The sequence below is a fragment of the Chelonoidis abingdonii genome, chromosome 14 (assembly GCF_003597395.2).
Source record: "Chelonoidis abingdonii isolate Lonesome George chromosome 14, CheloAbing_2.0, whole genome shotgun sequence".
In the NCBI taxonomy this organism is placed as follows: domain Eukaryota; kingdom Metazoa; phylum Chordata; order Testudines; family Testudinidae; genus Chelonoidis; species Chelonoidis abingdonii.
Window position 1 is genome coordinate 8,439,200 of NC_133782.1, and position 25,635 is coordinate 8,464,834.

A 25,635-nucleotide genomic window follows, 5' to 3' on the forward strand; every position below is an offset into this window, starting at 1 on the left:
CCACTAAGTTAGATAAACAAGATTCCACTCCCTCCCCTGGTGCTACATATGGTAAAGGCCCCAAGGACTCCCTGTAAAGGCTCCTTCCTTGCCACAGCCTGCCTTGTACTCTGGATTGATACTATGGGCGAGTCTGTCTCCTGCCAGAGCTCATAGATCTGTCTTTCCACTGCCAGCCATCTCATGTATTGTATTTTCTTCCTCTGTTGCAGTAGTTCCTGCATCCCATCAAGGTTTATGAAGCTCTCTCAGTCCATTGTCCTGGAAGCAGGCCAGGCTCTGTCAATCCCTCCAGACTTTCCCCTGACTCACGTCTTCACAGTTGCTCCGACTGGCATCCCAACTGAGCCTTCACCTCGGCCTCCGACTGCAGTGGACTCCTCAGCCGAGCTCATTCTCCTGCAGCCTTCCCAGGTAATGAAGACTGGAGCTGGGCTGGCTTTTCCTCTCTGTGGCAATGGGATTGTGGTGTCAGATGGCTGCACCGTATGCATGCAATTGCTCTGTGCAAGTCTCAGCAAAGCAGCGGAACGACTCCATTCGTGCAAGGGGCATCTGTGGCTTTCCCTTCCATCTTCATTAACCACGACACAGTTGTGCTTTCATCTGGGCTTCTCCAGTGCTTTATTCTGTGGATCACTTGCTAATCCACATGGACCCTCCTCCCCACCCAGTCCTGCTCTGCTTGGTTCTCAAAGTCCCCTTCTGCTGGCCCCATGGACTACAGCCTGAGAGTTGCTGCCTTAAAGTAATCGAGCTTGGTGGTTCTGGGAGAATGGAGGGGCAGACTCTGATTGTCACATACACAAGGGAGACTGAGTCCCCAGTAGTGCAGAGCAGAGAAATCACTCTCCTACTGGCGTGTTGAAAGGGATGTGATGTTGGTGCATTGCAGAGGGATGGGGATTGCACTGGAAGAGGAATGTGCATGTTAACCCTGATTTCTTCTCTTTGCTCCTGTCTTTTGGGCCAGGCTGCTGCTGTATTTAACAGCCGGATCCAGACGCTGGGTCGCTATGCTTTCATCATGCACTATTACCAGCCCAACCACTCCACATTCCCTGTGGAAGTGTTAATCAACGGTGGGCGGATTTGGCAAGGTGAGCAGAGCTAGGAGCAGGGAGAGGCTCCTGGGACTGAGGGACATGGGGAAAGTGATCTGAAAACTCCTACGAGAGATGCGTGATCAAAAGGAGGTTCTTGGAGGAACGCAGAGTGTCAAGGGCATCCAAACTGCCTCTTCCTCCTAGCCGGGACCCTAGCAGCAGCTGTGTGAGAAATGTCCCAAAGGGGATAGGGATCTGATCTGAGTACTAAAAGGCTCTTTAACCTGGTGGAAACAGGCAGAATAAGAACCAGCAGCTGGAAGTTAAAGCCAGATAGAGTCAAATTTGAAGTGAGGCACAAATTTTTAACAATGGGGGTGATTAACTGTTGGAACTAACTACTCAGGGGAGTGGTGGATTCTCCATCTCTTGAAGTCTTCAGATCCACACTGGATGCCTTTCTGGAAAATGTGCTTTGGCCAAACACAGGTTATTGGGCTCAGTACGGGAGTAATCGGGTGAAATTCTGTGATGGCCTGTGATACACAAGTCAGATTAGATAATCTAATGGTCCCTTTTGTCCTGAAAATCTGTAAGTCTATAAATCTAGCTCTTCCACTGGACCACCTGTATCTGTTTTCCCATATATGAGCTGGCTGCAGCAAAGAGAGAACCAATGGGCACTGGTGCTTTCAGTTACTGCAGCAGACTCTAGGAAGGTGAAACAGAGGCCAACCGTTGAAAACTGGTTGTATAAAGTGAGGCATGTAAATCCGCAGTTAGACACATCAGTAAAGAGACCTGCCTTTCAGAGGTGCCAAGCTCCTGAAGCTCCCATTCACTTCAGTGGGAGCCACATGGGCTCAGCTATTTAGGGACCTAACTTCAAATTGTCCTTGGCCTTACACAGTGGGCCCCAGGGATGGTGTCCAGCTGCGCAGTGTTTCCATTTCCACCACTGAGAAGCATCGATTTTACAAAGTCCAGGGCAGAGGGGAAAATTGGCACTAGATTTTGTACAATGCTTTACCTAGCAATGGAAGGGCAAGTGTGTGGCGCTCACACCCACCCACACACCACACTCTGGGCAGGCTCTTGTGAAACTCTGCCCCTTCCCTGGTGGCTGCCTTTATTCATTGTCCTCAGGGTCTTCACTCAGACCACAAAGCCCTGAAGCTGGACGCTACCTCGGAACATGGCAGCATTGACTTGGCCTTGGTTGCCTCCCAAGCTGGCTGAGTCAGTGTCTGAGACACAAGCACCATGAAATGGGCCACTTGGGGGAGAGTTGGTGTGTGCCGCAGCCCACAGCTGGCTGCCTGGACGTTGCTTTGGATGAACTTGAGTAGAGCTGGCTGGGGGGTGGGATGGAGGCAGCTGGGGGGCTGATGTCTCTTTTGGCCTTTCAGGCCAGGCCAAGGCTGCTTTCTGCCCACATGGATACGGTTGTCGGAGCGTGGTGGTTTCCGAGAACCAGATCATCCTGGACGTTACGGATAACGAGCTGACAGTGATCGTTCGTGTGCCAGCAGGCCGGCAGCTGTGGCTGGTAAGTGTGTAGTTGAAAGGCTCCCTTTCCTGCAGGACCTGGTTCCATCCCTGTGGCAGCAATAGGAGCAGGATTGTAACCTTGGATTTCCAGGCCATTTGCTGTGGGATTGTGGCAGGGAACATTTCACGCCATTTCCCCATTTCTGAGCCATCCTGCTAAGTTGCATCCCCAATGTCGGGAAATGTGGCATTGTAGCTTAGAGGGCAGGCTCGGTGGAACCCATCACTAATAGGCCACTAGGAACTATGTTATGACATTGCCACACTTAATGGGTAGCCTTCCTAGTAGAGAGGGGAGAAGACCAAGCTTAATCAAGCTGCTTCAGCCTGTCAGATGACAGCCTGTGATGGCCAGGAAGAAATTCCCTTCCTACTCTGGACGTAACCTTGAGCAGTCGGTTTGGTGCGCTATCGTGATGATATTTTGCACTTTTGCAGAATTGGTTTCATGCACTATTGAGATAATACTTTGCACTTGCACTGCCTCTTTCATCCAAGGATCTCTAGAGACAGAGGCAGGTAAGTATTATCCCAGTCGTCCAGATTGGGAAACTAAGGTACAGAGCTCTTAAAGGATTCACTAGAGGCCACAATGCAAGTCAGCAGGTGAGCTGGAAACAGAAGTCCGGTGTCCTGGTACGGCCCTTGGTGGGTCTTTTGCTTGCCTCAACCACATTGGGTATTGGCTGTTGCCTGTGGCAGGACACTGGGCCACATGGACCAATTGTCTTCTCAAAAGACAAGCGCTTTGAAGTGCTTCACCATATCCCAGCTGCTGAGACGCCAATCCTTTCTAAATAGATGCTCAGGCAGCTGGGTGAGCTGACTGGCTGCATGCGCTGCTTATGGTTCTCTTTAGATAACCTAAACCATTGCAGGGAGGAAGCACTGAACACTAGGGTATGGCTGGTTGTTTTGTGTCTTGCTGCAGGATTACATCCTGGTGGTGCCTGAAGACAGCTACAGCTCCCATTATCTGCTGGAGGAACCCCTGGACAAATCCTATGAGTTTATCAGCAGCTGTGGAGTCAATAGTTTCTACATCAAGTGAGAGCCTTGGCTTCAAAGGGACTCTGTTCTGCTGCCCAATGGCTTTGCATTCTCAATGGAACAGAAACAGTAGAGTATAGGCCATTGCTGGGAAACCACATCCTGCTAGGACACTGGAATTATCTGCTTTAATTGCTTCCCTTCTCTTGGCCATGCCCAGTTAATAAATAAATAATAAATCTGCTGGGTTGTTCAGTAGCTGGGTTCCGTTTTGCTCTGATTCACATTGATTTGGGGTGGTTTGATGCCAGGGACCCTGGGGGACTTAAATGACACAACACCCAAGTTAATATTGGTTAAAATCTTGGTTTTAGCTTAAGCAGATGAGTCTCCGCTGGTATCTAAAGGAGTATTCAAAGGTCCTTAATGTCCTAATATAGAACCTGAACAGTACTGAGTGCCCTCGATTCCCACTGACTTCACTAGTGGTTGAGGTTGCCTGGCACCTTTCGTGAGCAGCCTGTAGACCATCTGGGAAGGTAGTGGTGCGATTGGGAGTGCCCTGGTGTTGAGGCATCTCATTTAAAGCAAGTCTGTCCTTTGGAGATTTGTCATTCCTTGGGAACCTAGCCTTGCCCTGGAGAAAGTACCTGCAGGGGAAATCAGCCCTGAGGATGGTCTAAGAAAGCCCAGCCCAGGAACCTCTTCCCTTTCTTTCTTTGCAGTCCTACCACATCATCCAAGTTCTGCAGGGACTCTGCCATCTCGCTCTCTCTGTTCTACAACAATGGAGCTCAGCCCTGCCGCTGCCACGAGGCAGGGGCTGTCGGGGGCCAGTGCGAGCTCTTTGGTGGGCAGTGTGCTTGCAAATCCAACGTCATCGGCCGAGAGTGTTCCCGGTGTGCCACCGGTTACTGGGGCTTCCCCAACTGTAGGCGTGAGTTACCTGTTCTGTGTTTCGGGAGGAAAGCTCTGCTCCTCTCAGCTCTGAGGGGTTTGATGGCTGCTGGGGGCCAGATGCCTGTTCTGTAGGCCTTGAAAATGGCTGACGAGGATAACCCAGTTTTCTGCCTCCTTATGGGAGTCGAAGGTTCCAGGAGATTTTCCCTATGAAGTTTGTACTGGGGTCGGGGAGAGGAGGGGTTAAACAGCAGTGCAGCTCATTGCACTGTTTACATGCTTTGCAAGTGTGTGCGCTAAAGATCCTCTCCAACACCATCCAGCACTTCCCCATCACCGTTCCTCTCAAGTAACCCGAGGTTCCCAGTGCATTTGTGTAGTTTAAAGATTCACCTCATCCAGGACACCCCTTCTTTACTAGTCCCGTGGTTTGTTAAGCTGGGTTTCACGGGGTTGTTTATGGACACTTTTACTGCCAGCCTCAAACCTGGCTTCTGATTCTCCATGCCCGTTTCTGCAGTTAGCAAATACAGATCAGTGTGCGCATGCAAACTCCAAGTCTGGGGCTAAATGTGGTCCTCATTCTCTGCCCATCCCTGGTGATTGTCAATGTTTAGTAAAACAAAAGAAAATCAGACTTCTCTGTGTCTTCCAGCTTTGCATTTCAGTCAGTACCAGCCCACTTAAATTCCTGTTCACAAGCTCTATGACAAACACAGAGAAGCCCTGGCACCAAGTACTGGATTACCCTGGTGGATCTCACTGGAGTGAGCATTGGTGTTTGAACAGGCAATGCCAAGGTGCTGTTCTGAGGCTGGTTCCAATGCCAGCTTTTCAGATGGGCAGAGCACAAGCTCCCCTGCACCCGCTTTTATCGATTTGCAACCTTGGTGTTGCTTAGGCTTTGTTTTATCACGGGATTCTTACTGCTTCCACAATGAACTCAGCTGCTTCCTTTCTCTTGCAGTTTGTGACTGTGGGACCCGCCTGTGCGATGAAGTGACGGGACAATGCATCTGCCCGCCGCATACCATCAAGCCGGAGTGCGTTGTCTGTGAGCCCCAGACCTTTGGCTGCCATGCCTTGATTGGCTGTGAGGATTGCAATTGTTCTCGTACAGGAGTGCAAGAACTGGTGGAGCCAGGCTGCGACATGGACAGTGGCCAATGCAGGTGAGGAACAATGATGGGGCCATGGTCGCATAGAGGATATGTGCTGGCAGCAGCACTGGGATCATTAGCTTAGACATCTGGCTTTATGGAGCGCCATGGGGTGTGTTAGCAGGTTGGGAAGGGAGGGGAAAGTAACAACCCACTGTTATCAGTGTTGTGTTTCAGGAATACAGAGCAGCAAAACTTCTCGCATGGGAGCTTGTTAGGAATTAGAGAGCAGCAGAAGGCCAAGTACCTTAATTCCATTGCTGCTGTGTCCTATCTAGGTGCAAACCCAATATAATAGGACGGCGATGTGATGTCTGCGCCCCTGGCTACTACCATTACCCGCACTGCCGGAGGTGTTACTGTCATCAGGCAGGGACGGAAGTGAGCGTGTGTGATCCGGTCACTGGGCAGTGTCACTGCAAGGTCAGTCTAGTTACCGCACTCCGGTGATGCTTGCCTGGCCAATTTAATTCCCCTGCTCTGACAGCGTGACCTGGTTGGTCTTGGGAGAGCGGACATGGAGAGATGGAGACCAGGTAGTGCCTAGCGCATGGCATCCTGTGTGCTCTGTAGGGAATGCCCCTCAGCTTCATGGCACACTTGGATCTTTGATTCCCAAGAGCCTCTGTCAGCAGCAGAAATTGGATTGGAAGTGTCCGTGACTAGAAGGCCTTTTGCTGCAGCATCACTGGAGAATAACTCAGCTCTTCAGTGACCAGATGACAATCCGCTCCTCCAGGTGGTGCTCCCAGCCCTGGCTGGGCATAGGAGCGCTTTGGCAAGTGTAGGGGAGTTGCGTTTTGACAGTGAGCAGGGGTTAATGGCTGATGAGAGGTTTGCCGCGCAAATCTGCAGGTGAATTGAATAACGGCATTGTTTCACAGTCCCTTGGCAGTGTTTTGATAACTGCTGGAGCAGTGTGCCAACCTTCTCCGTGCTCCTATAGCACTTATAGGGGAAACTCAGCACATCTCATGGTTCATTTTTCTTCCAGGAAAATGTGGAGGGTGTGAGGTGTGACCAATGCCGCCTGGGGACCTTCTCTTTGGATGCAAACAACCCCAAGGGCTGCACCAGGTGTTTCTGCTTTGGAGCGACCGATCGCTGCCACAGTGCAGAGAAGTACCGAGTGGAGGTGAATGGAGGGCTGGGGTTTGGGGACCTCGATGGTCCTTTCCTCTCTGTTCAGTGGAATTCTGTTCCTCTCAGCCCGCCAGGTTATTTCTTTCTCCTGCTCTGCGCTAAGCCTGTACATCTGTGAGATATCTCGGAGCACTTGGGGCTGGGTTTAACCACTTTAATACACACACGTTCAGCCTCCTCAGCTGAGCCCCAGGATCCTTTGCCTTTGGGAGGTCCTGATTCTTTACAGAAGGTGCCACAAGAATCCCTATGGAGTGGGAGTTCATGCCGATAGTTCTGAGGTTGCAGATAAGTTGAGCAAATCAGCTTCTCTAGAAGCAAAGGAACAGAATTGGAGAATGATTGGGATCCCACTGGCCTCTTCTCGGCACCCCGTTTTCTAGTGTGTGACCCCTGTACTGAGAGTCGCTGTCCTGGAGTAACAGTAACTGAAATTCCAAGGCCCGTTGTGCAGCCCCCACCCTGTCCCACGTGCCCCGAAGGCGCACGAATGCAGAGACATTCACTGCGGTGCATGTGGGATGCTCTCGGAAAACAGGCATACAGCTCTCTTTCGCTCTCTCCTAGTTCATCAGCATGAATGGGTGGGTATTACTGAGCGGAGACCGCCAAGAAGTGGCCACCTCCCTGAGACTAGAGGAGGAGCTTATTCATGCTGACCTGAAGAACGTTCCCGAGGCCTATCAGGAGCTCTACTGGCACGCACCCAGTTCTTACCTTGGAGACCGGGTAAGAGAGAACACACCCGGCCACGGTCCCTGCATGCTCATTCCTTGCATTTGTTAAGGTTGTGAAGCAAACGCTGTCACATGCCACCCGGATCTTCACTGAGCCTCAGCCTAATGGCCTGCATTGTGCCATTGCCTGTCAGTTGAATTTAGTGGGGGTGTATCTGATTGTGCTCACCAGCCATGCACCTCCGTAATATGTCACTTAGCTGAGTGGTGATAAGTGTCTTCTGCCTGTGTTGTTTGGCTCTCCCCTAGGTGTCCTCCTATGGCGGATACCTGCGGTATGAGCTTCGCTCAGACACCAGAAGGGGCGATGTGTTCATTCCCATGGAGCCCCGCCCGGATGTCATCCTCAAGGTACAGCCTCAGAAACCCCTTGCCCCTTGTGCGAGGGGTTCAGGGATAAATGGTGCTTCTAGCCAGTGACTTACAGGACATCTTTGTACCTTCCCCAGGGGAACCAAATGAGCATCATGTTTCTGGAAGGCACTTCCCCTTCCCCTGGAGAGGTACATGAAGGCCGGCTGCAGCTCGTGGAGGTGAGTTCCCTGGAGCTCGAAGGGACAGACAGCACGAGGCATAGAGCCCCAAGAACCGAATGTTGTTCCTCTGTAGTGTGGACTGCAGCTGTGGCAGCTTTTTAACGTGTCCTAGGAATTTGGTGCAGTCTGTGACTGCCTCAGAACCTGGAATCCTTGTGTGTCACTAGGGTCACCCCAGAAGGAGAGAGAGAGTCTGTGGGGATGTGTTGGAGACACATTCGGGTGCATGCTCCAGGAAAGCAGGAAGAGTAGCAAGATGGTCTAGAGGATAGGGCATCAGAGACTGGTTCAGTTCCTAGCTCTGCTGCAGACTCCTAATGTGACCTTGGGTGAGTCACTTAATGAGCCCTGAGCTTTGGTTCCCAAGGTGGATAGTGCTTCCTAGTGGTGTGGTGAGGACAAAACCCACTTATCCTTGTTTGGTGCTCAGATGCTACAGTGGTAGAGGCCATCCAGACGGAGGGTTGCCTTGAGTGCAGATGCTACAGGGCTAGTACCTTTAAATGTTGCCTATCGCTGGTAATTCTCACTCTTAACATTTTCATTTTGTTTGCACGCTCAGAAATTTGTTATAAATTCCATACAGTTTCTGGGACTTTAAGAGCCAGGTCCTGTCTGCCTTGTGGGGACATTAAAGGGTTAAATGTTCAGCCTGTCATCCTTGTTTCCAGGTGCATTTTTTTGTGCTGACATATTTGCCTCCAGATGCATCCATGTCTTTGAACGGGAGGGGAATCACAGGAGTGCGTGTTGGCCCTGGGATGCCAAACTGAGAGCACTAGTGCAAGCTGAGTTGGCAGTAGGGAGATGGACCTTGTGAAAATTCAGGCCTGATGCTCCCATGGCAGCCTTTGTTACAATAAGGATTTGCAGTGACATCCTGGACCAAACATTCCCCTCCACAGGTGCTGTTGTATTGTGCATTAGGTGGCTTCTGCCCTGCACCCAAGAGAAGCTGCATGTATGTGGCTTGTGAAGCTCGTGTGCATCTCTGGAGATGGAAGGCACTGCATGAATGGTAGCTCTTCCTCAGGCACATGGACAGATTTTCCCAGTGCTTGTTGGGATGGGGCATGGGCGGAGAATTGGCTGGAATTTCCAGATAGAATACTTACAGCGGAGACAGAAGTGGGCAGTCTCAAAGCTGCAGACAAGTGAAGAGTCTTTGGGCTATTGTATGGATAAGCCCCCCAGGGACGAGGGGGTTCATTTAGCTGGGTGATTGACTGAAATAACTCCAAAGGGGCAGAATCTGAAACGCAGGGCTTGTGCTTATTGCATGGTAACACCAGAGCTGTTCTCTCTTCGCCAGGGTAACTTCAGACACACGCAGACGCACAACCCAGTGTCCAGGGAAGAGCTGATGATGGTGCTGGCCAACCTAGAGCAGCTGCAGATCCGAGCGCTCTTCTCCCAGCTCGCCTCATCAGTGTATCTGCGTCGGGTGGTCCTGGAGACTGTGACGGAGACCAGCGGGGGCATTCAAGCCAGCAACGTGGAACTGTGCATGTGTCCGGCCAATTACAGGGGAGATTCCTGCCAGGTAGGGGGAAGAGGTGAAGTGCTCTGGCCAGGCTGAAGTGGAATTGTAGGATGCGTGTGAGAGCCGAGCACGTCCCCCACGGCCGTTGCACTCAGCAACGAGGTTTGGATGTGCCCCATTGTATGTTAGAATTCAGGGAAGATTCTAGAGCACGAGTTTCCTGCGCCAACCCCTGGTGTGCAGCTCTTTAATGACAACTTGACTTGCACCTGCCAGAATCCCAAAATTGCATTGAACTACACAGTACATGTGCTCCATCTCCTGCTATTGCCCATGTGCTCAGCTTTGTTTGCTGTAAGATCTGAATGAGCTAGAATTTTGGGTAGTGGGCTACTGGGGGGCTTGCTCAGGGGTCCAATGCCAGCACTAGGTACATACCTGAAAGCCTTAAATAAAGTCTTTCTGCCTAGCTAGTTGGCTCATGTTGATTGTGGGGGCAAGATTGTAACTAAAAAATCTTGAACATTGTCCCTTTTAATCTATTTTATGTCTTAAAACCCAGTGGTATTTATGGAAGGTAGTTACACTAGTATGCTAGCTCTGCCTAACCATGTTCGTTCCATGTGTCACTTCTTCTTTTTCTTCTCTCATTAGGAATGTGCTCCAGGTTATTACAGAGACACCAAGGGTCTCTTCTTGGGAAAATGTGTTCCCTGTCATTGCAACGGCCACTCAGATCAGTGCCTCCCAGGGTCTGGAATATGCATCGTAAGTAGCTAGCCCATGAAATAATCGGAGTACAATGTGTGCTGGTCCTCACCAGCTGACTAAAAGGTTCCCTCCAATACACAGTGACCAAGTTATGAGATTACCAAACTACTGTCTTGTTCACTGAAAATCTTCATGTGCCATTTCAAGGGGATTTATTGTCTTCAAGTCAGTTTAGGATGAGCAGACTGGGTGTGTGGGGGAAGAGAAAAGGATTTAGGCATCCAGATGTGTGAGGTGGAGGAGTCTGTTCTAACCTACCCCTTTGGAACAACAGTCCCTTCCTCGGTTAGGCCATCGTAATCCTCCAGAAAACCGTGGTGTTGAGTGCTTCCCTAGAGAAATACTGAACGTGTTGTCTGTCTTGTCCTTGCAGAACTGCCAACACAACACGGAGGGAGATCGCTGTGAGCGATGCAAAGATGGGTATGTAGGCAACTTCTCCCTCGATGGGCCATTGCAGTGCATGGGATGTCCATGTCCTCTTTCAGTTGCTTCCAACAAGTAAGCATCTTCTGTGAAGTTCTTTCTCCTGTTTTTTTTCGTTATTCACAAAGTAGTCTGATTTCTTCCCTGATCCTGAAGGAGTTTCTTCTGGCTGCCAGGAAAAATGCACTGCCACATCATAGAATTTTTCCAGTTCGTTCTTTCCTGTTTTGGCTGCTTACCAAGGAAAGAGGACACTGCTCCCCTTTTTATTAATGCTAATAATGAGATAGGCTATGGAGGGAGGAGAAAGACCCACAGCTCTAATGTGACTAGTGCAGCCAGCAAGAGAATTTTCTTTCTGAAGGAAATATTAGTAATTTCTAAAAGTGTGAAGATATTAGTGACCAAATGTAAACATTGGTTTGTATTGATTTAGCTAATTTAGTACCTAAACCAGTTAAAAGTTCCAGTATTAGCACCATTTCCCCCAAGTCAGCATATCTCATGTTGAGATTTCAAAATAACAAGTTTCAAGGTGATTTTGCGATTCTGTTCTTGTGTGATTCTCTCGTGGGCTAGACGTTCTGCACTGGCATTTCACTCATGGAAACCGGGCTGTCCTTAGTCCCTGACTCCAAACGCGTCTCACTTAACACTGGCCCGAAGGCAGGACCAACGCTAACTCTAGCCAAGGGCCACCTGCCAGGCCATATGCTGGAATTCCACAGCCCTGGTCCCAAGGCCAACCCTGCGCCAGTGCTTCCCACTATTCCAGCCTTGAACCCTCCTGCAGGAACGAGAACTGGCCACCTGACTGACCAGCCTGGGGGTACAAACCAATGAAACAACTACACATGTCCCGAAGGCCACAATCCTAGCTCGGGGAGCTCCACTAGCCCTTAACTTACTTTGGGGCCCCCTGTTAGCCTGAGGCCTAACTCTAACCTGCGGAGGCCTATTGGTCTCAACCCGAACCCAAACCAGGGGTGTAATACACACCCCAACCTTCACCTGGCACCTACTGCCAGCCCCAACCCTAACCCTCTACCCTGAAAGTCCCTACTGGCCCCACCCTTCTGCTTATGCTGGGGAACCATACCAGCCCCAACCATCGTCCTGTCCTTGTACCTGTTGCCAACCCCAGCACTAAACATTTCCATAGCCTGTGTCACAAATTGCTCTTGACACAAGCCCTTGCCCTACTACAGATCCGAATCCTGACAAGCGCCCATGCCCATGAGCTGATCCCGACCCCATTCCCTTTTCTACGGCCATAAACCACTCCCAGCCCTCACGCAACCCCTACCTGAATGACAAGAGCCCCCGTCGCCCTGGTAGCAGGTGTCGTTCTTCAGAGTAAAATAACCTTTGACGTTTGCCCCGTGTTACCAGCTTTGCCGTTGGATGTGTCCATAAGGGCTCCACCGTGCAGTGTCTCTGCAAGCCAGGCTATGCCGGAGCCATGTGTGAACGGTAAGGGCCTGGCAGGACCGGGGGCTGGGGGGTGTTTCTTTTTCAGAGTGCAGCTGTTGCTTTGGCAGAAGAGAAGTTTCCATAGTGACGAAAATAAAATTAGAAGCCCCAGCTATGTTAGCACAAGAGGCTGAGGAGAAAATGATTGATTTGAGCTGTGAATCCTCTCTGTTGTGGCTTTGGCTTCTGTTATTTTGCAGAAGGGGCATAAAATGCCAGCTGAGATTGCAAGGCAACGCCTTTCCGAATCCAGCACCCGGTCCTGGTGGCTCTCAGGACCAGGAGGAGCTGGGCCCACTTGATTGCTTATACGCTGTTTCTTTGTACATCAGTGTGGGCTCAGCGTACAGCTGGAATATGTCCTATTACTGACTCCGTTACTGGCATAGGGTGCCATCTTGGCCAAGTTCCCGCAGCAATCGTTGCCTTGATTACCCACCTGTAAAGCAGGAACAGGGACACTTCGTGTGAGGGTTGATTAGTGACCGTGAAGTGCTTTGAGTGGAAGGTGCTGTGGGAGTCCAAAACATTGTGCTAATTAATAGCTGTAACTATGGTGTAGTCGGTAGTTGTGCAGCACTTCATTGGGAGCTGGGGGGAGTGTGTGCGTGCGTGTCGGGGGACGCTTGGTAGCACTAGCATGGTTGTTGCTTTAGCTCCCTTTTAACCCCTGCTATATTTTTAAAGGTGTGCCCCAGGTTACTATGGCAACCCCTTAGTGATTGGCAGTTCCTGCCAGCCATGTGACTGCAGTGAGAACACGGATCCCAACATGTTGTTCAGCGACTGTGACTCTCTGACGGGCGCCTGCACAGGATGTATGTACAACACGGCTGGGCCCCGGTGCGAAGTGTGTGCCCCAGGGTACCACGGAGACGCAGTGGTGGCAAAGAACTGCACAAGTAAGTGTGGCATCGAGCCGGGGCCAGCTTGCAAATGCATTTCCGGGGCAGTGTGTCACGGGCTTGTACAGTTAGCCAGCCTGCAGGCACAGCTGTGGTCATCGCCTGTGTAGGTTCTTACAAAGCCGGTAGCCTGGTCTTCTGGCTTTCAAAGGGTACGTTGGTTAAAAATAAGAGTAACAAAACAACCCTCTCCAGCAGGCATTTAAAAATTGCACACAGGTAGTAAAGCTCTGACACTGCAGCAGCCTCGTCAGTAATAACAGCTAGCGATATTAACCAAATTATTATTTCTGTGCTTGGGTAGGTTTGCATAGTACATTTCTAACGTTACAGGGCCCTGCCATGAGGAACACATGGTAAAATCCAAGGTGCTGGTCCTGCAAACTGCTGGTCACATAAATAGGTCTTACTCCAGCAGGTAATCATGTGAATAAGGGTTGGCAGGATCAGTCCCCACGTATGAGAGAATGAAGGCGACCAGTGAACTCCCCCAATCGATAGCTTTTCCCCCCAACACACTATCCAATCCAACAGAAACAGGGGGGGTCAGAGTGCCTGGCTGATCCTTTTAAGTTGTCGGGTAAATGGCTGTGTTTCTTCCTGGCAGGGTGTAACTGTTTGCCATGCGGGACTGAGTTGTGTGACCCTAGAACTGGCCGATGTCTCTGTAAACCTGGAGTGACAGGTCAGCACTGCGACTGCTGTCAGGTAAAATGAATCGTGGGTTTCCCCCACACGCACTGTGACGGCTCCATCACTATACGCTTGGCTGATGCTGAGTCACTGCACACCAGCTCCACTCTTCTGTAGCCTGTCCTCCCGTTAGGAGCCCACTGCAGTTCCTGGGCAGAGACAGGAGGATAATGGCTGCTGTGCGGCAGATGGCTGAGTGATGGGATGCTGTTTCTGCCTACACCAGGCAGATACCTAACAATAAAGGTCAATCTCTAAACAACCTGGTTATGAAATAATGGGAGGAATGGGTGTTAACTGCAGCTTTGATGCTTGTAGGAAAAAGGCAATTAACCCTAGGGTGAATTTCGAGGATCCAAACTCCCCACCTGGAGTAAGCAGACACCAGGCGAGCTTACGGACACAGCGCTGCCAGTGCATCTCTATCTCGGTGCTATTGTGCAACCTTCCCATTGGTCCAACATTTTGCCATAATGTGTGTTAATTTTGTGCTTAGAAGACATGCCCATGGGAATTAAGTTGAGACTGTGGATCGCATTTCAGCTCTGGCCAGAGTGACTGTGAAGCTGTGTGTGTCTCTGGAGATGAAAAGCTAACATGTCCTCCAATTGCCTCCCCTTCCTGTGTGTGCTAGCATGCTGATTACCCACGTTTTTTCCTAGGATGGGTACTATGGCTACCGTGACTGCTCTGGCTGTCGAAAGTGTGACTGCGACATTGGATCCATAGGCACCAGCTGCCACGCTGAGACTGGTCAGTGTAGCTGCCAGCCTGGGGTGACTGGTCTTCGATGCCAGCAGTGTGCGCCAGGCTACTGGGGGCTCAGCAAGCGTGGCTGCACAAGTGAGTTTCTTCGCTGCTGGTAAATCTCATAGAAGAAATATCTGGACATCTCTGTGCTACTCTGCTGCAGTGCCGAAGGACTGTGTTAGTCGCTTAGCATGCATCCAGTCCCTTCTCACCACGGATACGGGGATGTTGTGTTTTACATCATCTCCATGGTGCTACAACTAGAGAGCCCCGCAACAGCATTCCAGCTTTGAGAGCAAAGAAGCCACCATAATCTCATGGAGGCTTTTAATCATTGTTTGTCATTTAGGTCGTAACAATAAAGATAAAATACACCAAAGTGTTGTCTGGGCACTTGGCGTCACCTACCAAAGGGCCTGGTTTTAAAAAAAATGTTAGGCTGCAAGAGTGCGATTGTCCTTTCCACCCCTTCAGTTTGCACCAGCAGTCACCACAGTTACTTGAGCTAATAAGCAAGTAAGTGCTCAAGTTGCTAAATAAAATCATTTGCATGTGCAGCAACCCATCCAGCCGAAGAAAACTCCCAGCAATTCTTTATGCAGACTAGGCGTGCAATTGCAACCTGAAGTTTTTTTAAAACAAACTGTGACTCTTTGTGTTTTTCTGTATATTAAACTTCACTAGTCATAGGGAAGGATCAACTGAGCTAATCTCTCCTTCCATTAAAAAAGCATGGTCATTCATTGATTGTATTCTGCGGTGGTGTTTTGCCCTATGATGGACTCCCAGTGTTCCCTCTCTCAGGGGGCTCACTAGGTCAGGACAAACCTCCCTCAGCTGCCTTCTTTTCATTGGCAGAGTGTCGGTGTAAGGGGGGCTCCTGTGACCCCCGGAGCGGGGAGTGCACCTGCTCCAATGGCCTGACAGGGAAGCAATGTGACACCTGCATAGAGAAGTATGAGATCCCCGTAGCAAATGGCCCGAACAGCATGAGGTGTGAAGGTTAGTAGCATCATGTCATCTTCCCCCCCACGCTTGGCTTTATTGCAGGAATGAGGTAGAGCTGGCTGCAAAATGGGGAGTGGGAGGGTTTCACTGAAAATATTGAGAAACGTTTCATTTTCATCTAATTCTTTTCTTCTGGTTTTTGGTGGAAATTCAAAAACTGAGAACATTTTGGTCAAAACAAGAAATTGCCAGAACCCAGAATATTTTGATTTGGAAATGCTGCTGCAATGCAACAGGAGTTGTAGTTAAGCTGCTTCATGTGTCTGTTCTCCTCTATAGGCCGAGCTCCCTGGTAACGCTACAATCTCCTTTGAGTCACCCCAGGTTCCCCTCTTGGAGAGGGGAGAAGGTGCATCATGGGAGTCTCCTGGCCATGTGCATTGTGGGAGATGTAGTCTGATCAGTACTTGCTAGAGAGTAACCTTTAAGGGGCAGACCCTAATGGTCAGTCAGATCCCCTGGCAGTAACTAAAACATTGGCGGTGAGCCTTCTGGCTGGTTTCCTCTGTGGTCCTAGGGCAGATAACAGAGGAACAGTGTTAATCAGCCTAATAGTGGGCATGGCTCTGATCTTGCCAGTTAAGAGCAACTTCGTCAGAGTTATGTGGGGTATGCTGGTGGGAAGCTGCTGTGAGACCAAGAGCAGGCCAGCTGACAGTTTGCTGTCCTTGGCATACCCCTAAAAGCATTTGGAAATCCTGATCCTTTGTGCAAAGGGATTGAAAGGTGACCTAGGGACCCCAAGTTAACACCTTCCACAGAGGGGAATCCAATTCAAGAGGCAGGGATTTGGAGACATGTGGTTCCCCCTTTAGGTTAAAAAAATGTCCTTACTATGGTCATAAGGAAGGGGGAGATGGAAGGAGACGTTGTGGATGCTGAATAGCTGGTGTTGCATTAGAGCCGTTTACTCGCTACCCCTTTCTCTTGGCAGTCTGTGATAGCTGCGTGCTGCTTCTGCTGGACGACCTCCAGAAGATCAAGGCCTCTTTCCCCATCATCAAGAACCAGTTGATTAACCTGAATGCCAGCTCCATCGCTTGGGCCCGACTGCATGGTCTGAACAGCTCTATGAAAAACGTCACTGTATGTGGAGGGCTTAATGTGTTCTCCCCGCTGGCTTAGTCTCTGCATGGGCCTCTGGTCCTATTGCCTGATTTCTACCTCCACCTTTCTCTTTCAGAACCACCTGCGCGAATATCAGAGATCCATGAACAGGGTCAAGCAGAAGGCAGACGAGCTGGCAGACGAAAATGCGGACCTCACTCAAGATTTGATTGCACTGCAGCACAAGGCAGGATGTTTTTCAGTCCTCCTCCCCCAAAACTTCAGGCACAGACTGGCCTTCCTTTGTTCATTTTCATAACAATGAGTGTTAGGTGCCCATGGGAGGAGCTAGTTAGGGCCAGGCCAGGCCTAGTTTGAGCAGCTGCTGGACACTTGACTCCTGCAGAACCCCCTGCTAACCCAGTCCTGGAGTTGCCTACCATGCACTCTGCCAGTGAACTTGAACCCTGATCTTCAACACCCCTGCTCATCCAGGCAGGTTCCTTGCTCTGAGCCAAAAGAGGCTTTTCGATATGGGCAAATATCCAGTCCCCCGCAACCACCATTCCATTCTTCTGCAGTATTTAAACCCTACTCTTCGGAGGGGAAGGGCATCCCTTCTTGATTTAAGACAGTCCCTGTCCCAAAGCACCTACAGTTGACACAAAATTCAGGGACTGATTTTTAAATGGTGCATAAAATGTGTGTGCACTTGCACATGCAAATGATTTATACCCACTGGGTAACTACCTGTGCAAGTGGCCAGTGTTTTCGTATGTGTGTAATTACATGACCCGGATGCATTTTTGTATATTCACTTGCAAACCTTTCAGAACTTGCAAAACTTTCAGAACCTCAAAGCTTGTATGTCTTCTGCATTTTCCCAATTAATATGCAGGCTGTGTTTGCACAAGTCATAATGTGTAACTGTTATGAGCATGAAAGATTTTTGTCCACAATGGACTTGAGGGGTTTTTTCAGCACCCATTTCATTATGAACACAATTTCTCACTCACTTCTGTGCACACATGAAGATAAATCATAGCAGAGTACAGTACCCATGCAAATCCCTGCAGAAGAGCTGACTCTTTCAGCTCTGTGGTCCCAAAAGCTGCCCGATGCCCAACCTTGCATTATGGCTCATGTTGTATCTCACTGAATGCTTCAGCTAAAGCAGTGGTTTGTTTTGTAGGCAACGATGACTCACAGAAAAGCAAAGGATCTGCAGGGGCAGACAAATGAGATCTATCAGAGAGCAGAGGACCTGCCAATGAGTATCCAAGGCATCCTGGATAGCATTGCAGGTAAGTGACCAGGTGTAAGTGCAACTGCCGGGTTGATTTTCCCCAACCCCAAATCCCACACTCTCGCTGTTTCAAGTTGCTCAGGGCGCAATGTTACCATTGATAGTATCTGTGGAGATTCCTGCAGACAGTTTAAGCAAGGTAGGGGGTTGTCGCAGAGAATTCTGTGGCCAGTAAATCTCAGCTGTTTGGCTAAATGCCGTATTTGGTGAAGCACATTATATTTACACTTAAAATGTGAGATATAGGGGCCATTTGCAGTGCTTTTCCCAAGAGTGTTTGAGCAACATTAAATCTTCCTCGCTCGCCCTGGCTGAAATCTGCCCCAGTAAATCTAGAAGAGAAGGCAAACTACAAGGTGGGAGGGATAGCTCAGTGGTTTGAGCATTGGCCTGCTAAACCCAGGGTTGTGAGTTCAATCCTTGAAGGGGCCATTTAGGGAACCGGGGCAAAAATGTGTCTGGGGATTGGTCCTGCTTTGAGCAGGGGGTTGGACTAGATGACCTGCTGAGGTCCCTTCCAACCCTGCTATTCTATGATTCTAAGATGGATTCTTTGGGGAAATAGTCCAGTCTGGTGGTTACAGCAGAGGGTCTAGAAACTTGGGTCTGAATTCCAGCTGGGTCATTCCCCCACTTCATGACTTGAAACAACTCACTCCATCTATCATTGGGCATCAGGACTCCAACAAAACCAGATGTTTTATCTGAGTGGGGGCTTTTCGAAGTGCTGGGGGAGGAGATGGCTTTCACAGCAGAGTATGGGGAGACCACATGCTCGGTTGGTGGATAACCATGGGGCATGGCTTTCCCTGCAGATTTGGTGCACCAGATGGACAAGTTGGGGACTGCAGACCTCAGCACGGCCTCCTCTGAGGAGTTCTGGCAAAAGATGGCCGAGGTGCAAAGGATGCTGAAGGAGATGAAAGAACGGGATTTCCTCAGCCAGAAAGGGGTGGCAGAACACGAACATGAGAAGGCTCAGAAATGTAAGCCTAGTTCAGCAGGCACCGGGGGTGGGAAATGCCAAAGTGCAGGCTGTGTAGTGCTCCTTGGGCTCTTTCCCAGACAGTCCCATCTCAAGGGCATTGCTGCAAACGCTATTTATGGGACATCCCATTGCTGTTATCCCATTGTGGTCACCAACATTCAGAGAGCTACACTATTGAACGGAATATGCCCATCTAGCTTGTAGAGGCTAGGATTTTCCAGTACTGACCTCCTCAGCAGTCCAGCAATGAGGGGACAGTAATTGCTAGTCCCGTTTTAGTCTCTTCTGCAAATTGCAAAGGTGCTAATAAGTGCCAGTGAGTTTTCACTTAATTCCCAACAGAATTTAGCTCCTCTGTACATGCAAGTTCATGTGCTATCAGAAGGCTTCAGATTTATTTAATTGCATTTGAATTTCATTAACTTACTGGTTCTGTATGACAGCACTTAGAAATGTAGTTAGTGTTTTATATATATATTTTTTTCTCACATGCATCTATCTATACACGGTCAGTGGTTGAGTAAACTGTCCCAAATGGTGACAACAGAAGTGTGTCGTTCCTTGCTCAGAGAGGCCTGAAGTCTGTGATTCCTCAGGGAATCTCCATTGCAATGCACTGCTCTAATCAAACAATACTCTGTTGCAAGAACCTCAGAGCCAAATTCTTCTCTCCACTGGCATCACTGGAGTTACTCCAGACATGCAATAGTGTAACTGTAGGAAGAGATTTCAGATAGAAAATGGATCTTTAATCTAGAAGAAAACAGCACAGTGAGATCTGATGGCTGGAAGCTGGAACTAGATGTATCCAGATGAAGTGCAGATTTTGAACAGGGATGGCAATTAACCATTGGAACCACTTACCTAGGGATGTGGTGGATTCTCCATCACTTGGCGGCTTTAAATCAAGAGGGGGTGTCTGTCTTTTTAAAAGATTTGCTTAACTCAAACAGAAATTATGGGCTTCATGCAAAAATTACTGGGTGAGGTTCTTTGGCTTGTGTGGTCAGAGGAGATGGTGATGATTGTCTCCTTCTAGCCTTAAAGTTTGTGCTTTGAGACCAGAATCAGGCCCTGAGCCTTTTGAGGAGTTTCCACTGTGTACTCAGAAAGAACTCTGAAACGTTGGGGAAACCAGAGTTTCAAGACAATCTCCTTGTGCTCTGTGTCATCAGTGCTCCATCGCGTGAGGAGCGAGCTGTACAACAAGTGGGAATCCAACCAAGACCTGGTGAAGAGCATCAAAGACATACTGGCTCAGTATAGTTCAGAGCTGATGGATCTCCGAGATGCTCTCAATGAGGCTGTGAATAAAACCAGGCAGACAGAGGACTTGAACAGCCTGAATCGGAACAACCTTGAGGAGAGCCAGGTACAAAGAGGGGTTTATTTGTATATAGGCATGCAAAGGAGCTGACACCATTGGGTGAACATGCATGGTTTTGTCAGCTTCTAAGGAATGTCTGGTATAATCTAGGTCTTGTGGCTGTTGCTTGATCCTGTGGCTCCTAACTAATACTATCCGTCTGTGTCTCAAGCGAAAGAGTAAGGAGCTGCAGAAGCAGTACGAGGTCGTGCAGGACACTCTGCAGATGGCTGAGGACTCCCTGGTCCAGGTCTCGGATCTTCTACAGATAATAGAGAATGCAAAGGAGGTGAGTGATGAAAAAGCTCAGGGTTGTCCGGTGGATTCTGGGTCGAGGTGTGTCACATGGGCTACAGCATGCTGCCGGTAGCAAGAGGGATAATGCAGTGGGGGTGGGGAAGGGTGTTGGTGGAGTTGGCACTAGCCATGGGGAAGGGTGAAGGAAGAATGGTAATGGGGATGAAGGGCATAGTGCTGACAATGGAAAATCAACCATGTACTGGTCACCTGCCAGCCCCCCAGAATGTGTGTCTTCCTCCTGGGTGTGTGTCCAGCTGCAGAAGTGAAGAGCTGACAAGGTTGGTGAATGCCCCTTGTGGGTGTGTCCTCCTACAGGAGTACGAGAAGCTAGCCGCCCGGCTGGACGGAGCCAGGTACCCCCTGACAGAGCGGGTGAAGAAGTTTTCTCCTGCCAGCAGTAAGATCCCAGTTGTTGAAGAAGCTGAGGAGCACGCTAGGCTTCTGGATGAACTCGCTCAGAACCTTTCCAGGTAACGTCACTGGCTCCCCCAGCTTCACCCCGGCCTGTGTGGGCCTGGAACTCTCGTAATCTGCTCCACTTCTTATTCCTGCCTGGACCAAGGACGCTGGGCCACCTGTGGGGTAAATCCAGTGACTCGGCTCAGCGTCCTGTTCCCATCGCATTTGCTAGGGGGACTCTGGCTGCTTGTGTAAACAAGTGGTGACGTGTGATCGATGGGCTTCTCCGGGGCACTCGGAGGGGTCTGAAAATTGCTGAAGTCCCTGCTCTGATATTCATCTTGGGATAATGTTTACATGTAAGAATTGATGCATTACCTGTAGCCCAGCACTCGCCAACATCCCTGTGGTAGCAACCCAGCCTGTGATGGAGAAAGCATATGGGTAAGAACAGAGCTGGTACCCGTTTCGAACGGGCGCAGGGCATGGCAGTGCCACCTGTTAATTGGCCAATTTGAGTCTTCAGGATGTGATCAGCTGACCTTTTAGACCCAATCTGTGTCCGAATTCTAATTGTCATTCATTTTTTGCGCTGTTTCACTGGTTGTCTATCTCTTCCCCTCTGCACAACAGTAAGTAGGGGACTGATGCTCCCTCACTCCCGCCTCACCGCTTCCTACTTCACAGACTGTTTCCTGCCATGGATCATGGAAGGGCTTCTCTCTCAGAGCTGGGTGCGAGCACTGTTCAAAATTGACTGGGCACTGCAGATCTCCAGACCTGGATCTGGCCCCTGGTGTTCTGCTGGGCATCTGACAGTGAACTTTATTTATTTGTCTTCAAATGCAGCAGCATCCAGGGCGCAAACCAGGATGGATTTATCCAGCGAGCGATCAATGCCTCCAATGCATATGCCAGCATCATCAAGGCTGTGAAGAATGCAGAGAGGGCAGCCAAAGATGCCGATGAGGCAGCCGGTGAAGCTTTGACAGTATGCAACTTCCCTTCAAGGCCACACCAACCCTTGCAAAATCCTGGTTCCAGTGAGCTGGCCCGGGGCCCTTTGCTTCCCTGGCCCCACTGCAGCTCTTTATGCTGATACACGACACTCCTGTCACCCCTTCCATCTGAGGTCTCGGGGCTTTGCAAACACGAATGGGCTCAGCCTACCCTCACTGCAATGAGGCAGCTGTTACTATCTCCACCTCACCAGATGGGGAAACTGAGGCAGTGAGACGTTAAGTGATGTGACTAAATGACTTTGGCATCTAGTACCTCAAATTCACCTCTCTGTTACCCTTCCCCACACATACACACAAACACACACCCCTTTCCAGCAAAACATTTGCCTGAAGGTTGTGCAGATGCTTTCTGACCAACACTGGCTATTTGCCTATCATTTAGCCTTTGCTGAGACTGGGAAATGGGGACTTGAAGTCCTCTTCCAACCCTAGGGCCCAGCTGCTGAACCACTTGGTGCCAGGCCCCAGACAGTTAGTGAGGAGGTGTCCTGTGTGTTTGTAGAGTGTTGTGTCGGGAGATCTTGGTGCCCTGTCTAAAGAGCTGAAGAGGAACAGCAGTGCCCTGGAGCAAGCCGTGAAGAGGGAGCAGAGGAAACTTGATAGGGGTAAGAGAGGGTCCAGCAATGGAAACAAGTGTTCCAGGGAAATTCTTCTGCGTGGGAAAGATAGAAAGCACAGTGTGTGTGTGTGGGTTTTAGGTGGAAGTGATGGTGTGTGATGTGCTTTGGATGAGCGACAGATGTACAAACACCTCACATGTCATATACGTCTAATTCCAGTTATTAAAGGGACGCTGCACACAGCCAAGGACAAACTGACTGATCTCCGAGAGAAGAAGGAGCAGCTCCTGAACCAGCTGCAATCTGCACAGAACATGCTGGACAAGGACCAAGGTTTGTCTGCAGGCAGTTTCTTCTAGACAAGAGCTCTGCACATGGCAAGATAAAAGCTTAGCTGTAGTCCCTTCTAACACACAGGGCAGTCTATGGTCATGGGAGGTACCCAGTGGGTTGCCCATCCAGTGACCTTGAGGGGGGCTATACCTGACCTTATAAATTAGTTAAATTTTACTTCATTTTCTGGGCCGAAGGTATAAACTGCGTCTACCTCCTGGGTAGGGGTGGGGGGAATCTTGGCAGTGGCCCGTTTTCATTGGTGAGCTTGTAATGCTTTTGCAGTTGAGGAGCTGAGTGTGTGTATGAGCCACCAACTCATGTACATCTGTTATTTCATAAAGTCAGGTCCCATCACTGCTAAGCTGATGCAGAAGCGTAGTGCTGACTGCAGTCATAAGCTAGGAGCCCTGCCCTCCCTCCTGCTCTTTGCTGAGTTTAAGAGACTTGTCTCCTTTCCTCTCACAGATAACATCACGGCGGTTATTCAGAATGCCAAGGCTGCAGCTGCAGCAGCCAGTGGCACGGTTGCCAGGGTGGAAGATACATTGAGCAACATGAAGAAGAACCTAGATGAGTGGAAAGACCAGTATGGAGGCCTTAAAAATGAAGAATTAAACCAGGCAGTTCAAGCCGCCAAGAAGTCTGGTATGGAACGATGGGGGTTAGCCGTGGAAAGTGTGCTGGGGATAAAAGCCAAAGATGCCACTGTCGTCATGAAGCACTTCACTGTGGTATCTAAATGCTGCTCAGTCTCTTGTTCCCTGCTGACAAGTTTAAAGGGAGGCCGTTGTGTGTCCCCCTCTGATTGTCTCTCTTCGCAAAGTCCAGGTCATCCACTGGGGTGGGCTGTGTATGTTCTTACAATGGCCTTGGATGCACTTTATGGCTGTATTTTTAAAAGTCACTTTTGTTAATGCCTCCAGCAAGTCTTGCAAGAGAGGTGTGCACATCAACCACTGCTTCGCTCCCTGTGACAGCTGCATTGTGTCCCTTTCTTTCCCTTGCGCCCCGTTAGCTGACTGTAGGATCCCTTTCCACCCCACTGATCATTATCCCCTGTTCTCCTTTGCCTCCCCAAATCACACCCTCCAGTGTCAAACCTGGAAAGCACCATTCCGCTGCTGCTGGAGAAACTGAGTGGCCTGGAGAACAGGAGGAATAAGAACTCCACTGTGTCCGAGAACATCCTGCGAATCCGCCAGCTGATTACACAGGCCAGAAATGCTGCTAGCAAGGTAGGGTGTGGGGGAGAGGGCTGTATATATGAGAGTGCTGCTGTGTGAAGGGTCTGAAGGTGAACCCCTGATGGTTCTAATTAGCACAAGCAGACAGAGAGCAAAGCTCCCTTAGGCTGCTGTCCGCAAGGCTTCATGGGAGCCCCTGAGTTTGGTTTGGATGTTGATTGGCCAAAGCAGGTTGACTGGTTTTGTATGAAGGCAATGCATGCAGAAAGTTTATTCCCCTTTTGACTGGCCAACGTGGCTACATTTTGCATCATGTAGGGCAGTTTTAAAACCTGATTTTCAAGGCTGTGGAAATGGGGGGTAAGCAGGGATTGCTCTGAAGTCCAGATGTTGGGGGAATCCATTTGAGGGAGTAGAGAAGTCAGTCTTCATCGTACACTTTGTGCTCTCCCCTGGCCCTGCCAAATCTGCAGCAGGCTCCACACGGCCTTCAGAGCCTCCATAAAAGTATTTTGTCATGGTTAAATCTCGGCTTTCTAAGTACAGTTGGGCAAAAGATTTCAGGCAAAGGGTGGGGCTTTTTTTTGGTTTTTTGGCCAAACAATGCAGATTCAGGTCGACTGAAACATTTTGCAAACTCGTATCAAATTCACTGACCCAGTTCTTGGCCAAAGAGAAACATACAAAAAACAATTCTCCCCTCCCCACCCCCCATCAAAATGTTTCATTTTGACAGTTTTGAAAGAAAACCCTTTTCACGTTTTTTATCTGACATTTGCATCAATTTTATTTTAAAATCATTTGAGATATTTTTTTAAAAGTTTGGTTCTAATCTAAATGCAGGGGTTTTTTTTTCAACTTTTTGGTTCACCCAAAAATTCAGCAATTTTTAGTTTCAGGTCGACTCAAAGTGAATTTTTTCCCTTGATCTGTTCTGCAAACGAACCAAATAATCACCTACCCTCTGTGCCTAAGGGTCGGTCTACAAGAAGAGACCCGCGACTGGCCCAGGCTCACAGGGCTTGGGCTGGAGGAGCTGTAAAATCGCAGTATAGATGTTTGGGCTCGGGCTGGAGCCCAGCGTCTGAGACCCCGCAAGGAGGAAGGGTCTCAGAGCTCAGGCTCTCTCCTGAACCTGAGATCTCCACTGAAATTTTTACCTCGCACCCTGAGGCCCGCAAGCCCAAGTCAGCTGACCTGGGCTCTGAGACTCGGTGCTGCAGGTTTTTCATTGCAGCACAGACACACCCTAAATGCGGCTCTGCCTGGGCTGGTAGCAAATGCTGTCACCATAAATGAGGAGTCAGGCTGCCTGGACTGCTTCCGTCAGCTTGGCTTTGATTTCTCCACCTCTAGGTGAAGGTACCAGTGAAGTTCAACGGCACCTCGGGTATCCAGGTCCGGACTCCTAGTGACCTGCAGGATTTGTCGGCCTACACCTCCCTCAAGTTCTACATCCAGAACCCGGAGCCCAAACCCAGGCAGCGGCGTCAGGATGGGGCCGACGCAGGACAGTTCATATTGTACCTGGGCAATAAAGACGTAAGAGCTGCCT

General features: G+C 49.7%; 1 protein-coding gene across 3 annotated transcripts in view; it reads left to right on the forward strand.

Moving 5' to 3' along the window:
* LAMA5 (laminin subunit alpha 5) overlaps window positions 1–25,635 on the forward strand; it is a 164,861-nt gene that overhangs the window by 122,288 nt on the left and 16,938 nt on the right. For 2 of the 3 annotated variants that reach the window (XM_032802274.2, XM_075072229.1), the window contains exons 30-61: window positions 213–414; window positions 974–1,100; window positions 2,456–2,595; window positions 3,529–3,644; window positions 4,313–4,524; window positions 5,455–5,659; window positions 5,926–6,070; window positions 6,642–6,782; window positions 7,358–7,519; window positions 7,777–7,878; window positions 7,977–8,060; window positions 9,376–9,606; window positions 10,201–10,314; window positions 10,691–10,818; window positions 12,136–12,216; window positions 12,904–13,118; window positions 13,729–13,829; window positions 14,477–14,657; window positions 15,423–15,566; window positions 16,507–16,658; window positions 16,756–16,866; window positions 17,812–17,923; window positions 18,741–18,911; window positions 20,089–20,285; window positions 20,452–20,568; window positions 20,895–21,049; window positions 21,828–21,969; window positions 22,503–22,605; window positions 22,780–22,893; window positions 23,362–23,541; window positions 23,989–24,131; window positions 25,437–25,622. In XM_032802274.2, coding sequence (XP_032658165.1) covers window positions 213–414; window positions 974–1,100; window positions 2,456–2,595; window positions 3,529–3,644; window positions 4,313–4,524; window positions 5,455–5,659; window positions 5,926–6,070; window positions 6,642–6,782; window positions 7,358–7,519; window positions 7,777–7,878; window positions 7,977–8,060; window positions 9,376–9,606; window positions 10,201–10,314; window positions 10,691–10,818; window positions 12,136–12,216; window positions 12,904–13,118; window positions 13,729–13,829; window positions 14,477–14,657; window positions 15,423–15,566; window positions 16,507–16,658; window positions 16,756–16,866; window positions 17,812–17,923; window positions 18,741–18,911; window positions 20,089–20,285; window positions 20,452–20,568; window positions 20,895–21,049; window positions 21,828–21,969; window positions 22,503–22,605; window positions 22,780–22,893; window positions 23,362–23,541; window positions 23,989–24,131; window positions 25,437–25,622 — 4,714 coding nt within the window. The remainder of the gene's footprint in view (window positions 1–212; window positions 415–973; window positions 1,101–2,455; window positions 2,596–3,528; window positions 3,645–4,312; window positions 4,525–5,454; window positions 5,660–5,925; window positions 6,071–6,641; window positions 6,783–7,357; window positions 7,520–7,776; window positions 7,879–7,976; window positions 8,061–9,375; window positions 9,607–10,200; window positions 10,315–10,690; window positions 10,819–12,135; window positions 12,217–12,903; window positions 13,119–13,728; window positions 13,830–14,476; window positions 14,658–15,422; window positions 15,567–16,506; window positions 16,659–16,755; window positions 16,867–17,811; window positions 17,924–18,740; window positions 18,912–20,088; window positions 20,286–20,451; window positions 20,569–20,894; window positions 21,050–21,827; window positions 21,970–22,502; window positions 22,606–22,779; window positions 22,894–23,361; window positions 23,542–23,988; window positions 24,132–25,436; window positions 25,623–25,635) is intronic. The other variant, XM_075072228.1, reaches the window with a different exon arrangement.